Source organism: Myodes glareolus, chromosome 3, assembly GCF_982192425.1.
Source record: "Myodes glareolus chromosome 3, mMyoGla1.1, whole genome shotgun sequence".
NCBI classification, from domain to species: domain Eukaryota; kingdom Metazoa; phylum Chordata; class Mammalia; order Rodentia; family Cricetidae; genus Myodes; species Myodes glareolus.
Genome location: NC_142028.1, coordinates 22,968,298 through 22,990,242, shown reverse-complemented (window position 1 = coordinate 22,990,242; position 21,945 = coordinate 22,968,298). Strand labels below are relative to the sequence as shown.

The 21,945-nt window shown below is 39.0% G+C and overlaps 1 protein-coding gene across 11 annotated transcripts; it reads left to right on the top strand.

Moving 5' to 3' along the window:
* The first annotated feature begins 63 nt into the window (after positions 1–63).
* Positions 64–21,292, top strand: LOC125404243 (killer cell lectin-like receptor subfamily B member 1F). Of its 11 annotated transcripts, XM_087904130.1 has the most exons (9): positions 64–535; positions 5,575–5,669; positions 6,224–6,297; positions 9,310–9,432; positions 13,117–13,215; positions 16,275–16,349; positions 16,786–17,024; positions 17,362–17,477; positions 20,243–21,292. In XM_087904130.1, exons 4-9 carry the CDS (start codon positions 9,348–9,350, stop codon positions 20,403–20,405), a joined length of 777 nt encoding a protein of 258 aa, XP_087760256.1. In that variant the 5' UTR covers positions 64–535; positions 5,575–5,669; positions 6,224–6,297; positions 9,310–9,347; the 3' UTR covers positions 20,406–21,292. The 11 variants fall into 11 exon arrangements, with proteins under 11 accessions (XP_087760256.1, XP_087760257.1, XP_048296038.3 ...); XM_087904131.1 differs by lacking the exon at positions 5,575–5,669; XM_048440081.3 differs by lacking the exons at positions 64–535; positions 5,575–5,669 and having other exon boundaries at positions 6,159–6,297; positions 16,870–17,024; positions 20,261–21,292.
* The last annotated feature ends 653 nt before the right edge of the window (positions 21,293–21,945 follow it).

The following is a 21,945-nucleotide window of genomic DNA, read 5'->3' as shown; positions in this document are numbered from 1 at the left end:
ATTTTTAGGTTTACCAAGTTTCATTATGACTCAGGGCATGAGTCTACTACCTTTAGACAATGTGAGTTTCAGTACAGACTATGAACAGTGAAAATGTTAACATGCTAGCATATCTGGAACTTTTGCCTCTAAAATAATAAATTAATTAAAGGTTCTTATAAGCTTCAGGAGATCGACTTGGATCCACCTCTCACTGGTCAAAATAGACTCTAGATAAGTATTGCCAACCAGCAACCTGTTTCCCCAACTATCTATTCCTGGGGGGATGGAATCGCTTCCCCTTTTTCCGATTTTGGCAAATCCCTCTCCCAGCTTCCAGAACTATGGATCTAAAAGTTTCAAATGTATACCTAAAAAAATTTCCCTCTAAGATTCTTTAGCTTTATTTTTTGCCCTTAATATAAATCGATTCCAGCAGATTTACAACCAAGAACTAAAGACTGCTTCAACTGCTGCCTGCACATCCCTAGCCTCAGAGGGTCTTGAGTGAACTGCCATGTCTAGAAATGCAACAGGCATCTACAGAGGCCTCCTGGTAAGTTATAGTCTGGTTTTGTTTTGTGGGATCCCTATCTAAGACATGGAGGAGATTTGGCAGGACCCCAATATTCTGCCATCCAGGGCAATATAGTGAAATGTTACCCTCCCACCTGGTTCTGGTTCTGCTTGAAGAGTTATGTTTGTTTTGTTGGCAAGTTTTGCTATTTTTCAAGAAAGTTGTGTCTGCTTATTTTTTTTTTGGAAAGTTTCATCTTTCCATGTCCATAAATTTTGTGGCAAAGCTGCGATAGGAATGGGTCATATATTTTTGCTATCTTTGCTGCAGTCAGCTGCCCATTACCCCCACTGTTAAGGCTGCTTTTATGACCAGGGCTCAGAATTTATCTCTGAGCTCTCTGGTCACTGGATTCCATTTAACAGGAGTTTAGAGGTCTTTTGGGTGTGGATAATATTAAAATTGTTTTATGCTGTTCAATTTTATTGGAAAGCTGGCTTAAGCATCCTTAAAATTTTATTTATGTCCTTTGTCAGTTTAAAGCATCAGACACAGAAACAGGGGAAAGTAAACAAAGCAGAACAGCCAAAAATTTAGACTTGGTTTATGTGAACATTCTGTATCTCAAGATTTAAAAGTTTACTTTATTGGATATGGTTAAAATCTGTAAGATCTATGAAAAAAGTTAACTTAAAAACTTTTATCATGGAGTTGATAGTTTAAAAAATCTATGTATAGATAATCTTAGAGAAACCATGTGGCATGACTTCCTCTTGGGATATAAGCAACACGTGAATTGCCACCATCTTTAGTCAGTAACATGGCTGGCAGTAAGGGTGAATGTCATGTGACATGGTGCATTAATTGTTAGATAATTTGAGCACACACACAGCATTTTATTCATGTTCTCTGTTCTGTGCAATTTTCCTTCGATCTGTTTGTATCTATGCCAATACCACAGTTTTGATTACAATAAATTGTTAATATGTTTTCAAATTAGGTGCATGTTTTTTCCAAGTTTGTTTTTAATGCTTAAAATCCTCTGAAATTCCATTTAGATTTCTGGATAACTTTTTCTATTTCTGCAAACATTTTATTAAGATTTTAATAGAGAATGTTTTGAAATCATAGATACTTTGTGTAACTTGATAGTTTCAAGAATATTGCCATTCAGTCCATTAACTCAAAATTTTATTAGTATTTGCTATCGTTCAACAATGTTTTACCATTTTCATTGTGTAAATCCATCACACCTGTAATTGGCTTCATTCCTAAATATTTCGGTCTGTTTAATAACATTGGAAATGGAATTGAAAAAAAATTTTCTCTTTAAATTGCTTTTAAATGATGTATGTGGTACAGAAAGGTAATAATTCTTGTAATCTCTCAGTAACTCACGCCTTGGAACTCTCTACATAGACCAGGCTGGCCTTGAATTCACAGAAGATATACTGTCCTTGCCTCCCAAGTGCTAGTATTAAAGTCATGAGCCACCATACCTGGCCCATACTGGAATTTTGACAGGCATGGTTTTGTGCAGATAACCGCAGTTGTGAGTTTGTAAGAGCAATGACCATATCATATCCAGAGAGAGAATTTCAGGGTATTTTTGCATTTTTATCCCTTGCTTTTTCCACGATGTTCCTCATGTGGGAATTAATATAGACATCACGTTTAAGGCTGGACACTCACAGTTGCTTATTCTCAGCCCTTCGAGCAGTTACACTCATAGTGCATTTATCATTACTGACTACAAAAAAAATGCTTCACCGACCAAGATGAAAAGCATCATTAATCTATGGGGATAAACATAGATATTTAGAAGGTAGTTTGATAGCATAGCCATTTACCAAAAGAACAATAGGTTCTTACCTTGGGCTATGATCTCCACAGTCATTGTTTTAGTCAGGGTTTATACTGCTGGTGAAGAGACAACATTACCATTGCAAATCTTGTAAGGAAAACAGTTAATTGGGGTGCTTACAGTTTCAGAGTTTCAGTCTATTATTATCATGGCAGAAGGAATGGTGGCATGCAGGCAGACATGGAGCAGGCTACATCTTGATCAGAAGGCAACAGTAAATGGACTCAGACACTGTGCAGTATCTTGAGCATAGGAAACCTCAAACCCACCCCCACAGTGACACATGTCCTCCAATAAGGCCATATCTACCTCAAGAAAGCCACACCTCATGATTTTATGGCAGCCATTATATTCAAATCACCACACCACTTGTTTCAATACATATAGAGCACCAGGCATAAATTCTCTCCTGTGGAGTAGGGGACCTCAGACTCCTTCTGAAACCGGTTGTTTACCCCATAACCTTCATACCAGTACAGCTCCAGTGATCATTTGGTATGCGTGGTTGGGGTTGTGGGGCGGTCCCATTGATGGCTTCTCCCTCAGCGGCTGCACAGTGCCTTCCAGCGTTATGAAAGCTGATCAACAGCTTGGAGGGTTTCTGTGATAACCATATGTTATTTTCAGCAGTAAGGTCTTAGCTAATAGTAATTGTGCACAATCAAGAACAATGGTAATATTCTGTGTTGTTTTGGGGACCTTTGATGTCTCCCTGACCAAGAACTTGTAAGCTATCCCATGCCGGGCACTGAGATGTTTGTTTAATAACCCAAGTCTTCTGGGAGCAGTTTTGCCTACCTAGGCAGGATAACTCACCTCAAACTCCTTTACAAATATATCAAACTTAAATGGATTTACTGCTTCAGTTAGGATTTACTATTGCTGTGAAGAGACACCATGACCACGGCAACTCTTATAAAAAGAACATTCAATGGAGGGTGGCTCGCTTACAGGTTCAGTCCATTATGATAATGAAGAGGAACATGCCAGTGTGCAGGCAGACATGGTGCTGGAGCTGAGAATGCTCCATCTTGTAGACAAAAGGAAGCCGACTGACAGACTGGGTGGTATTTTGAGTATATGAAAACTCAAAGCTCCTTCCTATAGTGACACACTTCTTCCAACAAGACCATACCCACTCCAACAAAGCCACACCTCTTAATAGTGCCACTCCCCATGATATTATGGAATTGTGAGATTATGGGTGCTGTGGGAGTATCTTCCACTGCTTCAGTCAATAGTCACTGAAGCACAAGCCCACGGTGCTGCAGGGAGTGCCTTCCGCTCTGTAAGCCAATAGCCGCTGAAATACCAGCCCACTGGGGTGTGGTATATTTCTCTTTTAAAAAGAGCCACAGATCTCGGCTCAGGCCTCTTGGTTCCAGCACTTGGTCCCGGCTCCTGCTCCAGCGACTAGGCTCCCTTCCTGACGGTTTATGGTGTATATAAGTTTTACCCCCCCAAATAAATAACCCCTTAAAACATAACTGGTGTGGGATTGATTTGCCGTTATATGGGGGCCAATGACATTCAAACTACAATACTTACAAATTATTGGGTTTCTATAAGTTTTTTTTCTCATACATTCTTAGTTTTATTTAACCCATTCTCTACCTCTTCTCTCCTCCAGTCTCCTAGCCTCATCCTTGCTTAAAACTAAACTAGTTCAGTTATTATATTTTTCTACCCAGAATTTCTGTTTGGTTCTCTTTATGGTTTCTACATCTTCATTGGTGTATAATTCATCCATGCACTGCTTTCCTAGAGTTGTTTCTCTGTGGTGTCCATGAACATCTTTATGACAAGTTTTAAGGATTTTGTGTCCAGGAGCTGGAGAGAAGGCTTAGTAGGTCAACCATTTCCATGTTAGCAGTAAGAGTTCAGACCCCAACACCTGTGTAAATAACTGGGAGATATAGCAGCCCATCAACAGTCCCAGTGCTTGTGAGGTGGAGATGGGATCACTGGAACAGGCTGCATAACTAGAATAATGGAATCAAAGGACTCTGTACTTGTTAAGAGACCCCAACTCAGTAATTAAAATAGATCATGATCAAAGACACTTGATATCAAACTCTTGCGTCATAAGCCACATTTTGGGGTGACTTTTGTCGTGGACTAGCCATGATGGGTTTGCACATTCCAGCGTAGGGGTGTGTGGATTAGAAACATTAGGTCAGAGGAATGGAAATATGAAAGAAACACAGAGACACAGGATAGTACTGGGAGAGCAACTCAAGTGTATACTGAGTACTGAATCTGCCCACATTTATTTTTTGTATGCTTTTCTGCCCCAATACAAAAAAAGGGAGGGGGAGAAGGCAAAAGACTACTTTAACATGACACAAAGGACAGCCAGAACAGTTATTTGCTTCAATACTTGAAACATCAGGCCACTATTTCGTCAGTTAAGCATTCTGACTTTTGGGCAGGATATGCAGTGAATATACCCAAACCAAGTATCCTGTAGGCAGCCACTCCCTATATGTCAAATCCTCCTATTTTAAAATGAAGAAGCAGGAATAGGCTTGAATTCTCTGACCTTTGGTCAGAATGGAGCAGATCCACTTTGGTGGTTCATTTTAATGTCCAAAACACTAAGTAACCACAGCCTAGGTCAGGGTGTGTAGCCACACCTGTTGTCAACAACTTTGAAAGAGCAAAAAAATAAGCTCAAACTCTCTGTTCGTCAGTCAAGGTGGAGCAGGGTCATTCTGTGGGTCCCTACACTTTTGCCTCCACCAGCACACACATATACCACAGATACTAATCTACATACATATAAACAGATATACACACACACACCATATACATACACATATGCAAAAACAGAAATAAAATTATGTCATAAGCAGCTTACAATCTGTGATGCTTTAGTTTAATAAGTATTTTTTCTTTTTGTTAGGCCATCTTTTGTATTTAATTTTTTCCCTATGATTTGGACATCTTTCCCAATCTTTGCAAGGTCTTTATCTGAGGTAAACGTCATCAATTTGAGGTTATTGTATCTCCCAAACCAATATATTCTTGCCTCCTTCTCTTTCTACTGCCTGCCCATGAATTATGCCTCAGGCATGTTTTCCTCTATTACTTGGGGGCTCTAAACTGGTGACATGCCCATTGGCAGTCCAAGTATGACAATTCAGAAACACTTGTCAGGTATCCCAAACAAACCAGAAAGTTTCATTCTTACCCAATTTGTTTCATTCTAAAGGAGGCTGTCTTTGATGACCCTGAACAACAAGTTGTTTTTCAGCAACAGGGTGCTGAGAAGGAAGGTCCAGGGGAGCAGAAATACAGAAGATGAAGGTAATCTTGGGATGAGTTACAGAAGCTGTGCTTTATTCCAAGCAAAGTTATTAAGAAATACAGCATCTTAGACACTATTTGCAGGGGATAAATGGGGCAGCGCCAGAAGAAAGCTAACAAGCAGTGGGATGATGTCAGCAGGAAGCTAACCAATCAGTGATGTGCAAAGGGAGCATGAGTATTGAAAGGGCATGGCAGATCAAGAACACAGTGGGCTCGGGACTGACAGCTCCACTCTTTATACAGGAATATCCAAGTTCCTAGTAACTGAAGCCTTAAGACCTTTCCAGCCCTATCAGCATCCCCAGACTAGCCTTGCCAAGTTCATCCTGGGCAACAACATGGGATTAGTTCCTTTTGTTTTTTCATCAGGGTCCTCTGAGAAAGCCTTGGACACTGTGGTGATTTGAAAGAAAAGGTCCCCAAAGGGAGTGGCACTATTAGGAGGTGTGGCCTTATTAGAGGAAGTGTGTCACTGTTGGGGAAGGCTTTGAGGTCTCTTTTGCTCAAACTTTCCTCAGTGTGACTTACAATTGGCTTCCTGTTCCCTGCAGGTACCTCTCCACTACATCTGCCTGCAGGTTGCCATGATCCCATCATGATGATAATGGACTGAACCTCTGAAACTGTAAGCGAGCCACCACAATTAAATGTTTTCTTTATAAGAGTTGCTGTGGGCATGGTGTCTCTTCACAGCAACAAGAACCCAAACTAAGTTAGAAGTAGATTGATCTGTCTCTCAACAGTGTGGGAGGTTTCCTCCTAGGTCTTCTGCAGGATGAAGCAGGAGAGAGCTGCGTCAGTTACTTACCCCCTTCTCTGTAGTGCGTCTCCTTGGTTTTAAAGTGGGCTCTGACTGCACCCTCCCAGCTAGTCTCAGACTTCTCACCGAGGTGCTCTGGTCTGTGTGACAGTGCCTAAAGCAGTCCCTCTGTGGAGAAGGAGGAGGTCTTGTAGTTTTCTGGTGAGCCATTCTTCACCTGTCACTCACTCCTTTTCTTCTTTTTTTTTTTTAATTTTAGCCCAAAGCATATGATCTTACCTGACAATTATTACTTTCTGGCTTATATATTTACCTTCTTGCTTAATATTATTACTTTATTACATTCATTTTCACATTAGAGAGTACAATTGCTTATAGTTTACTCATTTTTCTATACATCCAAACTTCCATTATTAATCTGGAAGGGTTTGATATGAAAAGAGGCTTCTTGTTAAAACTTGTCTATATTTCTTCTTGAGACACTCAATATTAGTTTTACTGTTGCCACACTCTGAAATCCTGTATTACTTAGATTCACTCACTATTTGACTTACTTTGATTTAGTATCTCATATTTGTATGTAACACCATGTTTTTTGTCTTTCTCACACATTCTCTGTCTTTCTGTCTGTCTCTCTCCATTTATTTCATTGTGATAAGACAAAGGTAATTCTGAATTCTGATCTATCTATCTATCTATCTATCTATCTATCTATCTATCTATCTGTCTATCTATCTATGTATCTCATACTAAAATATTCTGGCAATCAGGTGATCAAAAGACATCGTTAGCACAGCTAAATTCTCTAGAAGTGCAATCTTAGGAGGGTTTTATCTTTATGTCTATGATGATGACTGTATACATGTACAGTAATTGGTGCTATTTCCGATAATCTGTAACTGACAAGTGGTCAGTTTACTTCACACTCTTGTGGACAAAAGATAGTAATCTCTGGTTGTTTGTCCACTTAGTTCACACTTTGTGGCATAGAGGCATCTGTAAGCATCTTTACTAGAAATCTTTTTAGCTGAAATCTGCCATTCTTGGCAGAGCTATTGTGGATTCCTAGTAGCTACAGACAAGTTAGATCTTACAGCTGAAGTTCAGTGTCCTCACAGCATTATTTGACTCTTCTCAGAGCATCAGACTTCTTTCGCTCTATTGATATTTCCTGTTCATCCCAAAGCTTTCCTTGGCAGCAGGACTGTTTACTTAAATGTGCTCCATGAATGAACTTAACGCTGGAATGTTTATTCACACATTTCCTGTGTAAGGGCATGCTATCCTGACCAAAAAAAAGAGTTTATGTGGCAGGAACACGCATCGTTATCACATTTCCAGGTAATTATAATATAACAAACCCTGAGATCCTTATATAATATACATTGAAATTTCTGTCTGCTAGAGTTGATAATTTTTCTAGAATTTTTTAATAGAATCACTTAAGATGGACAACTCTGGAGAGTCTTTTACAGTTGTTGAAATCTTAGGTTCAGTTGAAGAATAAGGCAGAACCCTGAAGCATTATCAATAAAACTCAGAGACCAATATTGGTGTTTAACCTGAAGATCCAAAAAGCAAAGCAGCCAACTACTGGCTCTTTCCTCAACCTCAGTCCAAAGTGGTGATCCTCCAGGAATCTCAGAATGATGCTTTGAGAACTGTCTCCTCCCATTTTATAATCCTTTCTAGGGCTGAGATTAAAACTGTGGACCACTGGGATTAAAGGCATACACCGCCTGGTTTCTATGGCAAAATAGTTTGGCTACTGGGATTAAAGGTGTGTGTTACCACTGTCTGGTCTGTAAGGCTGTCCAGAGGAGCTGATTTACTCTCTGATCTTCAGATGAGCTTTATTTATTAAAATACAAATGACATGCCACTACAGAGCCCTATGCTTGGCATTGAGTAAAATGGTTGTCATCAAAGAGTGGCAACTGAGGAATTTTCACTGAGTCTTATGTTCAGTGTGAGACCCTAACATATTCTTCCCCTTGCTTTGTAATCATCAGTGGTCCTGGGAAATGAGTGTGCTCCCCATGCCGTGAGTACACACCTGAATCCTGGAGCCTGCAGACTGTTGCCACGGTCATGTAATTGTGAGCACCTGGTACAATTCCACTCTGCCCACAGAAAGTGACTTTAAGGAAATCCTCGCTTTTCTTCTTCTTTTTTTACTTGTGATATGAGACTGTCTGACTTAGGTGTGGTCCTTGCTCTAAGGCTCTAGGCCTGAAAATCCTTGGAGGAGTTAGCACATCCCATAGACCCGTGTCCTTTTCTCTCTGTAACTCTGACAGGTGAAATCCTTAACTCAGACAAACATTGCTACATCTGCGTGGACCTCAGGACAAGACTGAAAGACATGTGTGCTTCCCTCCTCACTGATTTTCCTATTGTGTCAGTCATGCATTTCTTTTAATTATTAATATTTACAAATCCACATTCACATTTTCATTTCCACATTTCACAGCTTCCTTCACAGCAGGAATGTTTCAGGAGGGTTTTATAGCTTCAATTCTTGTCAAATAGAAAAGACGACTTTCACATGTTTTTATTTTCATGACATGGCACAGAACATTTCCTGGGAGTGCAGTGGGGAGGAGTCCTCAAATTTTAATTCGATATTGATTGCTTTGTTTGCCTGTGCTGGGTAAAGTAACTGAAGACACATGATTGAAGGAAGAAGAACCAGAAGTTCAGAGCAGATTGCGTATTGCGTCTTCTGTTTGAAAGATAAGAACATGGAAACCATGTGATCACAGTGGACCCCATGTTCAGTAACTGTGGGAAAAACCCTTAGCTTCAAGTGTGGGTGAGTGTGGGTGCAGAGAAGAGTGCTCACAGAGGATTTCCTTTTGTCATTTGACCTCACAGAACTTGTCACAGTTCACAGTTTACATCTCAAACCTACAATGGACCCATCGAGAGTCTGTGGCGATGCAAAGACCTTGAGGACCCCAAGGCACAAGTGTGCGCCAACCCCATCTCTTCCTCCAGGTAAGTACTTGGGTATATTCTAGAATTAAGATTCCCATTACGTTTCAGTTTTAACAGGTTGCTTGGGATGGTGAGATGAGTCCTTAGGCAAATCACTTGCTGCAAATACCTGACAAGCAGAGTTCAATTCCCAATACCTTTGTTGGAAAGAGAATCAGCTCCTGAAGGTTGTTCTCTGACCTCTACACCTAGTGTGGCATTCATATGCCTGCAGTCACACATAGGCACACACACACACACACACACACACACACACACACACACTCACGCACACTAATGAATTAAAAAGTTATTTCTCTAAAGTAGTGGTATTCTTAGTATTGTTGATTAGTGTAGGACAGCTTGCCTGTAGATAGCTACAACATTGGGAAGAAAAAGCATACACACTGCCATTTTGTACGACTAGCCTTCATGAAACGTGAACAGGGCTTCTCCTATTCAGTGTTAGTTACAAGACCCAGAAAAAATAATATTTTTCACATATGAACAGAAAAGTGTTTTTAGAGACACTGCAGACTTGTCCATTCTAGATCCTAGTACAGAACAAACACTGGAATTCAACCCTACTGCAGTTGCACCCCTGGCAGTCAGTGTTGGGTAAACCAGCCCTCTCCTCTCCTAGAGAATACAGTAATTGGAGTGAAAGAATGTGGAAGACTGAGGTAATCCTCAAAAGATAACATGGCAGAGGGAGTATGACAAAGGACCAGAAACTGAGGTAGAAAATGTGTCAAATTGTCATGAGAAGATATTGCAGTCTATGATCTAACTGACCTTACTAATATCAATAACTTTGCAACATTTTCAATTTGGCATTATTTCTACATTTTGGAAACTCTGTGATTGTCAACATTTTAGGATTTTGGACTAGAAACTATTAAATTATAAAAGTTAAAGTCAGAACAAAAACAAAAATTAAAAAGAAAAGTGTGTTTATAGGGTTATGTACTGTGAACAATCATTGATGATACTGGTCATTCAAAATTATAATATATTGCTTTGGACAAACCTCTCATAGTTATTATGTAATAGGATGATGCCATGAAGGAAAACATTGCATTGATAGGCTTTGGTTTGAACTCTGCCATAAGGACTCAATAGAACTATCATGTTACTGTTCTTCCCGAAATTTTAATCACTTTTTTGTGATTTAATTTTAGTAATTAAAGTCTGTCAGTTATTTCAGTGTTATGTAAAAATTAATGACAATGTTTAAAATGTAATGTATAGTATGGCATAATCTGTGTGAGATACAACTGCCCATTTCTCTCATTATATCATTGGATACAAGATGTAGCTCTCCTGATATGAGGTGCTATGTCCTGAGGTTAGCTCAGAGAATACAAACTTGCTTTTCCCTCCCTTTATTTCCCCTTCTGTCCCTCCTTCCCATCCTCTCTTCCCTCCTTCTTCTTTCCCTCCTTACCTTTCTCCCTCATTCTTTCCTTTGCTTTTTGCTTCCTTATTTTATTCTCTTCTTTCTTAAAGGGAGTACACAGGTATTTAAGAAAAAATGTCTTTATTTATGCACCCAAACCTCAAAAGCCAAATCACTCGGTAATTTAAAACAAGCAAATAATTTTTAAAAAAGTTAAAGTCAGGAAAACAGAATTATCAAATCTGCTTCTTTGTCATCATCACATCAGGGTCAGGGGAAAGTGGAGGCTTTGAAACTGCTGGGAGGATTCTATTTGCTGGTATGATAGGAAGAAACATGCTTTTATTTTCCTGTGTTTAAAGCCTAGAAAAATGATGGGGAAGGCCTTGTTTAAATGGATATGAGAAAATGAAGGTTGAGAAAGACAGTAAGATTTCCTCAACATTACCATCCATGATTCCAAACTAAGGGACCAGAAAATTTGTTCACCCTCATTATGAGAATTACGCTACAAAGCATCAGCTTGGACATGAACCCAAAGGACAAAAGCAGTAGAATAAAGCCAGAGCAAAGCCCATGAAGGGAAAACACTGACTCCCTAGTGAAGGAAATGAAACAGCCTTGACCAATTAGCTAAACAGCTCAAAACTGCGGGTAATTCACAGCACAGTGGTTAGATCTCCCAGTGAACCAACAAACAAACACAGAAAGAGGGACATGGGCAGTGACCTGCTTTGTAGCCAAATGATCAAAAGTTTGCTTTGATAGTAGGATGGCTACAAAGGTGCACAGAGATCATACATTCACTCAGAAATGAGCCCCTAAATGTGGTCAAGCGTTGTTCTGGATGATGATGTTGATCTTAGAAGCTGTAGGTAATCTGGAAATTATCTAAAACACACAGCGGTAAGTGCACAGGTTCTGTGCAAATAACACATTTTATAGAAGAGATTTGATCTCATATGCAGAGGTTTTATAAGCAATCTTCTGTGGACAGTGAGCAATGCTGTGTGGTCAAAGGTGACACAAGATTGTCACGGAAGGAAACACACAGGCATTGAGCCTGAGGAATGAGATCTGTGCTGTCATTCCTGCCTTTTAGGACATATTGTGTTACGGGACAAGGTGAAGACTCCAGCTTCCCAGAGATACTCGAAATATGAGGAGACTAGTGTATTTAAAAGAGCCTTGAATTTCCCCCGAACACTGGTATAACACAGAGTGACTGAGTCCATTAAATAAGCCTAATGAGTAATGTTTCTTGTTTTGTATTTGTGCATTATTTCATAAATTTCTGCCTTTTTTCACTCTACTCTTGAAAATCCATTTTTTTATAAAATAGAGAAAACTTCACAAGTCACTATTTTGATGATTTTTACAAAGCCTAGTATTAAGAACACTCATATTTTAAATTTTCATTATATAACATTAAATGATGCAGTACAACATAATATTGGATGTAAACATAATTTTCTTTGGGACATCAACTAACAAAAATGACTTGGAGACATCTTATTATTTCAAAATATTGTCCTATAGCTTAGGCCTGTTCCTAACTAGCTCTTATAACTTAAATTAGCCCATTTATATTAACCTTTGTTTCTGCCTCATGGCTTTTTACCTCTCTCTCATCTTACATCTTCTGTTTCCTCTCTGTCTGGCTTGTGACTCTGCTCTTCTTCTTCCCCAAGTCCACTCTGTACCCAGGAGTCCCACTAACCCCTTCTTGACTAGCTAGTGGCCATTCAGCTCTTTACAAAACTAATTGTAAGGCACCTTAGGCAGAGACATATCTTTACAGTGTACACAAATATTTCATAATTTTCATTTATGACTTGGCTCCAGCATCCTCTCACAGGAAGGTCTGCCATTATCACTCTGCTTGACGTGATGCCATCTCTAAAGGCAAAATCTTAATTTCCATTTAAGTGTTTCCTTGTTGGCATCCAGCATGCTATGGTCTCTGAGGCAGGTGTTAATATCTCATCGACTTTGCACCTACAGTCAGAAACCCTACAAGGAAAAGGACTCTCTCTCTCTCTCTCTCTCTCTCTCTCTCTCTCTCTCTCTCTCTCTCTGTGTGTGTCTGTGTGTGTGTGTGTGTGTGCACGTGCATGCACACATGTGTATGTTTGTAAAATAGTACACATAGAGTGTAGTACTAACTCCAGTTTCTGCCAGTCTACTAAAAATGCAGGAAAGAGTCCTTGAAGCTAAGGTGTCTTGTATAGTGACAAAACCACCTTTGATTTTTATCTCATGTGTCCTCGAGTAGATTTAACAAGTGTTTATGTTGCACTTCTTAGATACGTATCAGTGCCAACACTGGCATCCGTTGGCTCTGAAACTCGGCTGTGCTGGGCTGATCCTTCTTTTCTTGAGCCTGATTGGACTCAGTGTCTTAGGTAAGTGAACTAAGAGCCTTAGCTTCAAAATTTTCCCAAATAAACTTATAAGTCCTCTCCATAGCATTTGGCCTCCTTGAGACTAGCGGAGAGGTCAATGACACTGAATGCTACTGGACAACATTCCTTGTCCACTATAGAAACTTCACATTGTTTCCGTGCTTCTCAATTTTCCTGAGAAACATGGGGTGTGTCATATGTATATCTAGAGCTGCAGAAGAATATGTCATACGTATGACAAAAATATGAAAAAATCAAGGAAACAAAAAACTCACTATATTTAGCTTATTACATACCTCTACCTTCTCTTGCAATGGAAGTGATTGAAGAAGTACAAACTCAGGTGTGACTGTGAGCACCCACAGTTTGACCTGTCAATCAGACCATATGCAACCTCAGAGCTGCCATGTATTCTGTGCTTTTCTGGTTCCTATATCCTGTCTCCATGCTTGTCTCTTAATCCAGTTTGATGATACTTTTTCTCAGTCCATATGCTCATATTTTTTGAAATAATTTAATTTTCTGAAGTGAGAAATACTGTTTTATCTGCAGCACAGTGGCTGTTCCTTAACCTACCAATGCCTCAGTTGCTAACTACACCTTCTCAACTATCGCCTCACTTTTTGAGGCTGTGACCTAGGGGAACTTTCACATCTCACTGCCCACCTTTGCCACTACCTTAGCCACCTCCTTGTAGGGAGGCAAATGTTGTTTTTGACTAAGACTCTATCTTTTTATTTTACCAGTGAAGATTGTGGAGTCAGATGCTGACTTGAAACCTGCTAGCTCAGAGATGCAGAGAAAGCAGTTGACTCATCTTCCTTCTCTGCTGTTTGTTGTGGAAAATTTCTGTATACTTTGTGAAGATGTGTCACTGGTTTAATAAAGAGTTGAATGGCCAAAGCTAGGCAGGAAGAGGTTAGGTGGGACTTCTTGGTGGCAGAGAAGTCTCGAGGAAGAAAAAAGTCAAGGTCACCAGCCAGATGCAGAGGAAGCAGGATGGACAGTACAAAGTAAAGGTTACCGAGCCTCATTAAAAAAATGCAGATTAAAAAATATTCAGGAATCTCTTTATGAAGAGAAAAAAGGTGTATATTATATGAAATGATGGGATAAAAGGGTAGATTGCTATATATACTTTTGAATAACCACTAGTCTCAAATATTTTAAATTAGTATGGATTTTTGTATGTTGATACAAAGTCAAGCTTATTTTAGCTATACTGTATATATTTCTACTCTTGTTTAAGGTATTATATCTATGCATTTCATTTAAAAATATAATGTACAGTATTAGTTCTTGAAAGCTATTTGTGATAATAAAAAAGACAGGTTAATAGTCATATATAACAATCAAACTTATAGTCAAGTTAGGTATAGTTTCAAGATCATACAGAGATATTTTAGATAGATAAGTGATCTTCAAATACTTCAAAGATCTATTAGAATACGCATTTAAAATGTTTTAATAGCGTAAGGCTTTTCATGACAGTGAGACACACCTACTCCTGGCAACACTAATTTACTTCAAAAGAGGATGATGGGCATAGAAGAATCTTCATATGGAGTTTGCTTTTTTTTGTGGCCAAAGATAGCCATTTGGGCAAGAAACTGTCGTTGCCCTGACTTCTGACATTATGCTACCCAAACTGAACAAGCAGGACACAAAAGAAAGCAATTGACAAATGTTGCCAAGATAGGATAGGACTGTCCTTCAAAAATTCTTGCTTCACAAAATAGTCTGTCAAATATACTAGGCCTGTAGGCCAAAGATGGATACCCAATGTTGTACAGGAACCATGGGTAGACGGTATAGGCCACCAGCTGTTTCTGTCATTTCAATAGGTTTGAAAATTGCTTGGTCTGTACCTCTTGTTTCTTCAGGTAATATTATATCCTTCTTGGGACTCTGACAGAGTTGAAGAGTAGATAGTTATAGTTACAGTTTTCTTTATACCAAATTCAAAGAAGACACTCACAAAAGAGGTATAAAATGTATAAGGTTGAGAGACATAAAAGCTTAAATTGTTTGTCAAAAAACGTTTTGAGGTCCAAAAAGATAGTTTTCAGATGGTAATACAAGTTATGATAGAAAATGGTTTAGGTATAAAATTTTAAATTCATCAAGATAAGATGCATTTACCAATTTCTTCAAATATGCCAAATACAAATGGACTGAACATTGTGAATGCAGTTCTTACCTGATAATTGTTCTTATTATTTATAGTTTTAGTATGTTAGAATTAAGATCTTTCCTTTTCATTTAGACAAAAGCATTAAATGTTGTGGAATATTCCTTTACATTGTGTGAAGATGTGTCACTGTGGCATATTGATTTGTTTAATAAAGAGCTGAATTGCCAATAGCTAGGCAGGAAGAGGTTAGGTGGGAATTCTGGGGACACGAGGTCTTGGGCATGAAGAAAGATAGAGTCACAAGACAGACACAGAGAAAACAAGATGAGCATCACAGAGTAAAAGGAATTGGCCATGTAAAAAAAACATCAGATTTAAAAATTGGGCTAATTTTAGTTATAAGAACTAGTTAGGAACAAGCCTAAGCTAAGGCAGAGCTTTCATAATTAATAATAAGTCTCCATGTCATTATTTGTGTGCTGGTGGCCCAAAGACAAAAGCCTGCTACAGCTATTGTCCCAGCAATAGTTTCTTCTACACCAACTGAAACAAAATCTTCTCCACTAAGATGTGGTCCCTCCCTTCTACTTCCTGTGCCTCTCTCTCTGTCTGTCTCTCTGTCTGTCTCTCTGTCTCTCTCTGTCTCTGTCTCTCTGTCTCTCTCTCTCTCTCTCTCTCTCTCTCTCTCTCTCTCTCTTCCTCTCTCTCTCTCTCTCTCTCAGCTCCTGACTTTCCCTAACTTCCTGTGGTTATTTCTAGTCAACTGGTTATTTGGTCCACCTCTTGACCCACAGTTGATTTTATTTAAACAATTCAATCTTTGTGTTCACAGTATGATCAAATATCCTGCAACAGGGAAACAGAATACACATTCCATCATTTGTTTCAGTATTTAATTCTTTCTATGTGTTTTCTTATTTAATAGTGCGATTCTTAGTGCAAAAATCACCAACAGAAAAATACAGTGTGTCTGCTCAAGAGAACAGGACTGAACCAATAGGTAATTGTGTGGCTTGAATTTCCTGACAATAAGAGGTGATTTTTGATATATACTGTGAGTTACCTCAGTCAAAGTTCACAATAGCCCTCCATGAATCATTATATCACTATGTTTTTTTTTTTCGTGAGAAAACAGCCATAAAATGTTAGGAACTCATGAAGAGTCACACAGTTTATAATTATTGATGCTGGGAACTGCATTGAAGCTGTGTGACCTTGGTATCTATCATCTTAGTCACTTGACCATGCTGCCTCAGGGTGCTGGTACACATAATCCTTAATAGGCAAATATCAAGTTAAAAGTGAAATATTTGATTATTTTAAGGAACATGCTGTACAGTTTGCTTTGAAGTTAATTAATAAAAACAAAACATAAAATAAATCCTTTGTCATTAAGTATGATTCCTTGCCATATGAGAGCATTGATCTTGTTCCAGCACAAGCTAATGAAGCAACTACTGTGTGGAGCTGTCATGCAGCAGGAACAGGACTGAAACAGAACGTCTTATTTTTCACTCTAGGAAGATCAGTCATACTAATGTGTTCGAGAGATTGGCATCCATACCACGATAAATGCTTACATCTTTCTCAAACTTCTGGACCTTGGTCTGAAGGTCTAACTTATTGCTCTGTGAAAGAAGCCACTTTGCTGCTCATTGAAAATGAAGAAGAATTGGTAAATTGCTCAGTAGAACATATAACACTTTCATTAAGCTATGTTGATACTCTGACTTTAACCGACTGTCTATGCTAAGGAAGTGGAGACTTAGATTTTAAATATCTTTTAATCTGAGATATGAATTGGATTTATGATTTAATAACTGAATATAATGTGATGAGTATTAAAAGTATAAATATAGAGGGATGAATTTCACAAAAAAAGAGAGAATTTTACTGCTGGGGAGCTAGAATGGACTTCAAATAGAAGTAACAGTGTTTTAGAAGGTTGGCAGAAAAAAGTAAGTCACAAGTAAACATTGTGGATTAAGTCTTTCTTTCTGTTTTGGTTATAGAGATTCATTCATGATTTCTCAGGGAGAAAAAGACAGCAATTTTTTATTGGACTAAACTATGTACCACTGGAGAAAACCTGGAAGTGGATAAATGGCTCCATATTAAATCCTGATTTGTAAGTATTAAAAGAACTAATCTGAATATTCAATCTTCACTGAAAATTTAATTTATTTTAATCAAGTTTATAAGTTCTTGAGAGGGTCAGAATAGCCTGAAAAGACAGTTCCAAGATTGGTTGAAATTTTTCTTGTTCAAGTAGACGTCAACCATTTATAAGAGAGTGTGTGTATGAGAGAGAGAGAGAGAGAGAGAGAGAGAAAGAGAGTGTGTGTGTGTGTGTGTGTGTGTGGGTGTGTGTGTGCATGTGTGTGTTTGTATTTATTTTCAATGGAGTTTTAAAGGACAAGGAATAGATTAACTTCTTAGGGTTGAAGATAAAAGAGATAAAAATATTTTAAAATTTCTATCTGGATTACATAGGTTTTTCTTTCTTTTTCCACTTTTCTACTTCCTATATTTATATACAATTTAATTTTTTCTTTTATTTGTTTTATTTTATATGTGTGTGTCTGAGTGTATGTATGTGTACTATGTGCATGCAGAAGCCTACAGAAGTCAGATTCCCTGGAACTGGAGTTACAGATCATTGTGAGCATCCATATGGGTGCTAGAATTTGAACCTGGATCCTCTGCAAGAGCATTAAATGCTGTTAACTCCTAAGTCATCTCTCTAGGCCCCTACACAGTAATTCTTAAGCAAGACTTTAGTACTGTGGCAACAAAGTTGCAGCATAGCATATCATGAACTTACTTTTTCTAGGCAGAATCAGTATAAACATTGCTGTTTAAAAACATTTTCATACATAGTAGGGGTTCCTTTGTGTGTGTGTATGTCTCTCTCCCTGTATTTCTTAATTGTTATATGATGCAAAATGCTTACTTAATTTTGATTCATAGCAAATATATGATGATAAGTGGAGATATCTACATAAGGCAAAGGATTTAGCTCAGTTACTGTGTGATTTTACTCTTTGAATAAAAGGATACTCTGATTAGACAGCAGTGTCCAGGTACATTTGGAGGCCATCATGCTACAATGGAACTAGACTGAAAAATGGCTCTGGATAAAAGCTCTAGCTTTGTAAACTTCCCAGTTCAGTCCACAGAATCCATATAAAAAGCCGACACAGAAGATCGTATTTGTATCACAGCACTCCTGTAGAGAGATGGGAGGTGGAGACAGAGGAATCATACAGATGCACCGGGGGCATTGAGCCTGGAATACACAGCTGTTTTATGGAGGCTGCTTGTTCATTTCCTGGCCACCCAGACCCCTGAAATAACCACACAGAAACTGTGTTAATTAAATCACTGCTTGGCCCATTAACTCTAGCTTCTTATTGGATAACTCTTACATTAATTTAACAAGTTTCTATTAATCTGTATTGCCAGGTGGCTGTAGTTTACCAGCAAAATTTCGGGTATGTCTGTCCCCCATTCCATTTTCTTTCTCCCAGCATTCAGTTTAGTTTTCCCCACGGACATCTGTTCTCCTCTGCTATAGGTCCAAAGCAGTTCTTTATCAACCAATGGTATTCACAACACACAGAGGGGCATCCCACATCCCACAGCACAGTGACAGAAACAAGTTAGAAAGGGAGACTCCCCCCCCCAAATTGTCCTCTGACTTCTACACAAGCTCTAACCCTTCCTCTGTCCCTCCCCTTTCCCACTCTCTCTCCCACACATACACAAAGTAAATGTTTATTTTAACTCCTAGAGCCCTGGTTTTCAGGTAAGGAAACTTGGGGAATTAAATGCAAAGTAAAAATTTTGAAAACAGGATTATTTTGGGAATTAAGTGAGATAATGTTAGATCCCTCACCAGAAGTCTGGCTGGGGAATCCCTGGGAATCCATCAAAGACTTTTTGAAAATAAGTCATTGATTTGAACAGATTGGCCTTAAGAAAAGGATCTTGAAGATTGAAGAAAGAAGCTAAAGGACGAGAAAAAAAAAATAGGGACATTTGCAGAAGCCCAGCCAATGAAAGCTCATAGTTTGGTTAGCATGCTGGACGTGAGGGTGACATCAAATTTGCTGTTTAGGGACAAGGGACTCCGAGAAGAAATGAAGAGAGGCAAAGTTCAGCTGTGAGGGAACCCTACCTACTTCCTGATAGGTGACATCCTCTGTTCAAGACAGGCTGTTCTTGAGCTCACCCCTTCCTTTAATCACCCCAGAAGATGCCTGTGTCTGTGCATGACTTCAGTTCATTCCACCTCCAGCGATCCCAGGAACCCTGAGTGTGGGACTCGTGTTATGATAATGCAAAGGCCCACCAGTTCCGGGTTGAGACAGGTTGGAACTCCATTTCCACATGAGCTGAGGTTCTTTTCTTCTCTGCATCCAATTTGGTAGACCCACTGTGTTCACCCTGTGTGTCGAATACATTTACAGAGCACCTACTCTGTGTAAATGTTGTCATGCATCTATGCATATCTCAGTGACTTCTCCAAACAGCAACCGGTAATACACTAAGTATTTAAGAAATCCATAACTCAGAAAAATGAAGATGCTTCCCACATGATCAGATGCATGTTAGTAATAGAGCGAGGAGTTTTCACCCCCCCGATTCCCAAACCTCCTTTTTCTACATTATTATGAAGGTTCTTGCTGTTAGAGTTCTTCTCCTGTGAGGGCAAAACTGAAAATTATAGTATTTCTATCAGCTGTATTTTTAATGTTTACATGTGTTTCTAGTGATTGTTACTGTGTTTACTATGCTTAAACACTATGTAATCTACAGCATCTTTAAAAGTCCAGAGAAAATTAATGGCTGATGTGATAATTGTAAGAAAACCCTAAACCCTAGGAGCAGCTATTCTTTGCTCTTTAGATTAAGAATCATGGGCACTGAAGAAGAAAACAGCTGTGCAGTCATCTCACAGAAAGAAGTGTTTTCTGACTTCTGTTCTTCAGACAACCGCTGGATCTGCCAAAAGAAGCTGAACCACGACTGCAATCCCTGTCCTGACTCCTGATTGAGAGTGGCATCTCTATTCCTTTGCCTTCCACATGAGATTGCTGCACTGAACTGTCAAGGCTGTCATTCCTTGGCCCTCCCAGTGCTGTTAGTGACACAAAGCATGGACTCAAAAACCACCATGACTCCTACAGATGCTCACTCCCGTGTTTTTACTCTGTAACCAATGTTTTTATTGTATAAATGTAAGTGTACATGGGTGCAGATGTGCCATTCCGAGAGAGGTGTTCTGTAGAAAGAAGTCCAGGACAGCAGAGGGCGCTGGAGGCCTTGTGTGGCCCTTGCTTTTCTCTGTTCATGAGGTCATCTTGCAGACAGCTGCAGAAAACTGCAAAATCCTGACTCTACACTCTACTCCAAGCTATCTTACAACCTTGATTAAATGTTTGACCTTGACACCAGAGGCCCATAGTTAAGGATCTAGGGAAGGGAAGAGTTTGGTTTGATTGACACCTCCAAATTAATCAAGTCAAAAATTAACTAATGTTGTGATAATGAGAGTGACTCTAAGTAAAAATGAGCTCTGTCCATGTGATGCTTCCCATGCTGTGGTGTTACTGTACCAGTAGACTCTGGGCAGATGCTGGTGCATTGACCCTGGGCTTGTCAGTCTCCAGAGCTGTGAGACAAAAGGGTCTCTTCCTCTTCAATTTCTTGTTATGGCAACAAAAAATGGACTAATACAGGGACTTGTCTCTTCCCACCATTCCAAAGGCCTTTCCATTTTAATTTTCTCATCACTTCTTTCATCTACACCTCTCTATAGCTTATGGCATATACTGTAGAAAGTATGCAGCTAAATATTTGGTTATTTTAAGTATAAAATAAATGACATCTTTTCAATCTTCTTTTAGAGAAATTAAAATAAATATTTATTCTGATAAATATCCTGGATGTCTGCTTTTATTTATTACTCTCATTGGTTTTGGTTTTTTGAGACAGGGTTTCTCTGTGGAATAGCTCTGGCTGTCATGGAACTTACTTTAGAGACCAAGCTGGTCTCAGACTCACAGAAATCCACCTGTTTCTGCCTCTTTTTTTGTTTGTTTTTGTTTTCTTTTTATTTATTGTTAGAATATAAAAGAATCAAGAGAGCATAGGTTTAATTTCATTTTTATAAGGAAGACTGCATTTACCTGAAAAAGAAATATGGTATCTCTCTCTTTCTCACCCCCACACTCACTCACTCTCTCTCTCCATGGGAAGAGTATATTCAAGACTATGGTGTCACTGCAAATACTAAAGGAAAAGTGATCCCTGTTCACTGTTAAACTCTGTAGTGTCAAAGTCCTTGAAGAAATGGACCAGTTCTCCATTGGGAGCTCCTGTGAGTTAAGTCACAGTCCTCCCCACGCCCGTTATTAACTGCTCTTCTACAGCACTGCAACAAGCCAACAAACATGTAAATGCACTTCACATCAAGTGTATGTAAACTTTATTATTATTTTTTCCTCTTCAAGCCTTCAGAACTTAGGGGCTGACTCTGCAGCCAATCTGGTCAGAACCTCTGAAGGCACACTGAGAGCTTCCCAGTGTTA

Coding starts and splice junctions, on each gene's coding strand:
- LOC125404243 (XM_087904131.1), top strand. CDS start 9,348: ATGGACCCATCGAGAGTCTGTGGCGATGCAAAGACCTTGAGGACCCCA. Junction 13,216..16,274: donor GATTGGACTCAGTGTCTTAG/GTAAGTGAACTA, acceptor CTTATTTAATAG/TGCGATTCTTAGTGCAAAAA. Junction 16,350..16,785: donor GAACAGGACTGAACCAATAG/GTAATTGTGTGG, acceptor ATCTTGTTCCAG/CACAAGCTAATGAAGCAACT.